Genomic DNA, 2,559 nt, shown 5'->3' with positions numbered 1-2,559 from the left:
GGCTAACTCCAGAATGTACCTATGTTTTCTCTCAACCACCCCATTCTGTTGTGGGGTGTAAACACAGGACTTTTGATGTATAATACCATAAGACTTGAACAAATTATCACACTCAGAGTTAACAAATTCTGTTCCATTATCTGACCTCATCTTTTTGACTGTCTTACCAAATTGAGTCGAAACAAGTTTGATAAAGTCTCTCAAAACAACTACAACATCATTTTTGAGTTTCAATAAGAAAATCCAAGTCATACGAGAGTAGTCATCCACAATTGTTAAGAAGAGTTTATTTCCATCAAAAGTAGGTACATGAAATGGTCCCCATACATCCAAATGTAGTAAATCAAAAACTGTAACAGATCTAGTAATACTGTCAGGAAAGGGAAGTCTAGATTGTTTAGCTAATGGACAAATGTCACATATATTGATCACTTGTTTACATTCATCATGATTAAAATTGAATAACCGCTTCATAGCTCCAACAGATGCATGACCCAACCTTCTATGCCAAAGCAAAATGTCTGCCTTATTCTTAGTAGCTAACAGTCCTCTAACTGGATGTTCATTATTGTCTGTTGATCCTTTATGATTCAACAAGTAAAGTCCATCATTCTCTTCACCAATCTCCAACACCTTCCCACTTGAGAGGTCCTGGAATATACAGAAATTTGGGAAAAAACTGACTGAGCAGTGTAACTCTTTAGTTAATCTTGAAACAGATAATAGATTGAATCTAAAATCTGGAATATAGAGGACATTTTTCAATGTTTTTCCATCCATGATCTCGCAACTACCTATGTGAGAAACATCTACTTTATCTCCATTTGGCAGATATACCTTCTTATCCTTAATAGCTATCCCCTTATTTGCAGTATTTAACATTTCTTTATGAGAAATCATGTGATTGCTCGCTCCAGTATCAATTATCCACTCTTTCCTACATGCATTCAAGCTAGGAACAGAGGCATTACCTGCACTAGGAGTTCCACTAGCAACAGCAGTCATATGAGAAGTAAAAAACTCACCTCCCATATTGGCTGAATCAGAGAGACAATTCATGTTTGAACTTTCACCAACAGTGTCTTTGTCCACTAACCTCCTGAATTGATTGTAATGATGTTGATTATCCATATGTTGCATCATCTGATTATATTGATTGTGAGAGTAAGAAGGAGACCCTGTTCCTTTGTTCCAATCATCAGAGTATCTTCCAGAATTCTCCCCTTCACTGCGAGAATCAGATAACATCATACTTTTACCCTGACTGGTTACATTTCTACTGTTGTGAACACAAGCAGATCTATTTTGTCCAGTCTCAGAATGAGCCCCATCATCAGTCTTCCCAGTATGAGCTTGACTCCTTTGATCACCTCCTCGTGGATCAGGAGTATTAGGATTTCCAACTCTCTTCCTAAACTTGAAATCTGGTGGATATCCTATCAGTTTGTAACAATTTCCCCTAGCATGTCCCATCTTCTTACAATAGTCACATTGAACATTCCAGTCCTTTTTGAATTTGTGAGAAGAAGCATTTCTTCCAGCTATCAAAGCAGCAACTTCCATGTGCGTCATTGGACCAATAGCATGAGCCATACTCCTTTGACTCTCACGTGCAATCATCATCGAATAAGCCTGGTTCACAGAAGGCAATGGAATTAACATCAGAATTTGTCCTCGAGCTTGCTCATAAGATTCATTAAGGCCCATCAAAAACTGCATTAGCTTTTGCCTGGGCATGAACTCCATGAAATCTCTGGATTTCTCACAAGCACATCCAGGAAAAGGGGCTAGACAATCAAACTCAGCCCAAAGTAATAGCAAACGAGTGAAATACTCAGATATGGTGCTTGTCCCCTGATTTGCAGTAACAATCTCCCTATGTAACTGAAAAATCCTTGATCCATCAGCCTTGTCAAATCTCTCATTGAGATCTCTCCATACATCACAAGCATCAGAAGAGTAAACAATTCCACTTAGTAACTCCTTCGAAACACAGTTCATTATCCATGAAAGAACAATTGCATTACACTGTTCCCATAGATCTACTAAATTTGGACCAAAACCTTCCTTCCTGCACTTTTCGTCGATCAATCCCAACTTGTTCCTACCAAGTATGGCTATCTTCATCGAACGGCTCCATACAAAATAGTTTTCTGATCCAGTCAATTGAATAGAGATCAAAACCACTCCAGAAGTATCTGATGAACTGAGATACAGAGGATGATTATGACCTAATTTCTCTGGCAATTCATTATCTACTACAATCGCCATAACTCTTTCTTACAAGTTCTCGAAAAACCACTATCAATGGCTGAAAAGCTCTGATACCATATTATTTTACCTACTGATCACTGAAGAACAGAGGAAGAACTAGTATAGAAAAGAGAGAATCTTCATATCTAGAAGTACAATACGTGAACTGAAAGAATGAATAGAAATTAACTACAAGTTGTTCCTTATATACAATTTCTACACTAATCATCTACTGACAGCTGTACGTCTTCTAACCACTTAATTGAACTGACTAACAACTAACAGAATCTGTTACATAACTAACTT

General features: G+C 37.5%; 1 protein-coding gene across 1 annotated transcript; it reads right to left on the bottom strand.

Annotated features, from left to right (window-relative positions):
* Nucleotides 1-538: 538 nt before the first annotated feature.
* On the bottom strand, nucleotides 539-2,325 carry LOC107062444 (uncharacterized). Its single transcript, XM_015313093.1, has 2 exons — nucleotides 1,026-2,325; nucleotides 539-651 (listed from the first exon to the last, which is right to left on the bottom strand). Exons 1-2 carry the CDS (start codon nucleotides 2,269-2,271, stop codon nucleotides 617-619), a joined length of 1,281 nt encoding a protein of 426 aa, XP_015168579.1. The 5' UTR covers nucleotides 2,272-2,325; the 3' UTR covers nucleotides 539-616.
* Between the last annotated feature and the right edge of the window lie 234 nt (nucleotides 2,326-2,559).

The sequence above is a fragment of the Solanum tuberosum genome, unplaced genomic scaffold (assembly GCF_000226075.1).
Source record: "Solanum tuberosum cultivar DM 1-3 516 R44 unplaced genomic scaffold, SolTub_3.0 scf00012, whole genome shotgun sequence".
NCBI lineage: Eukaryota > Viridiplantae > Streptophyta > Magnoliopsida > Solanales > Solanaceae > Solanum > Solanum tuberosum.
The sequence above is the reverse complement of the archived record's forward strand: the minus strand, read 5'-3'. Positions and strand labels throughout refer to the sequence as shown.

Bases quoted from the DNA above. Each gene is read 5' to 3' on its own strand.
- LOC107062444 (XM_015313093.1), bottom strand. From the start codon at position 2,271: ATGGCGATTGTAGTAGATAATGAATTGCCAGAGAAATTAGGTCATAAT. The intron at 652-1,025 runs GTGAGTTTTTTA...TGTATATTCCAG, and splicing joins TGATTCAGCCAATATGGGAG to GACCTCTCAAGTGGGAAGGT.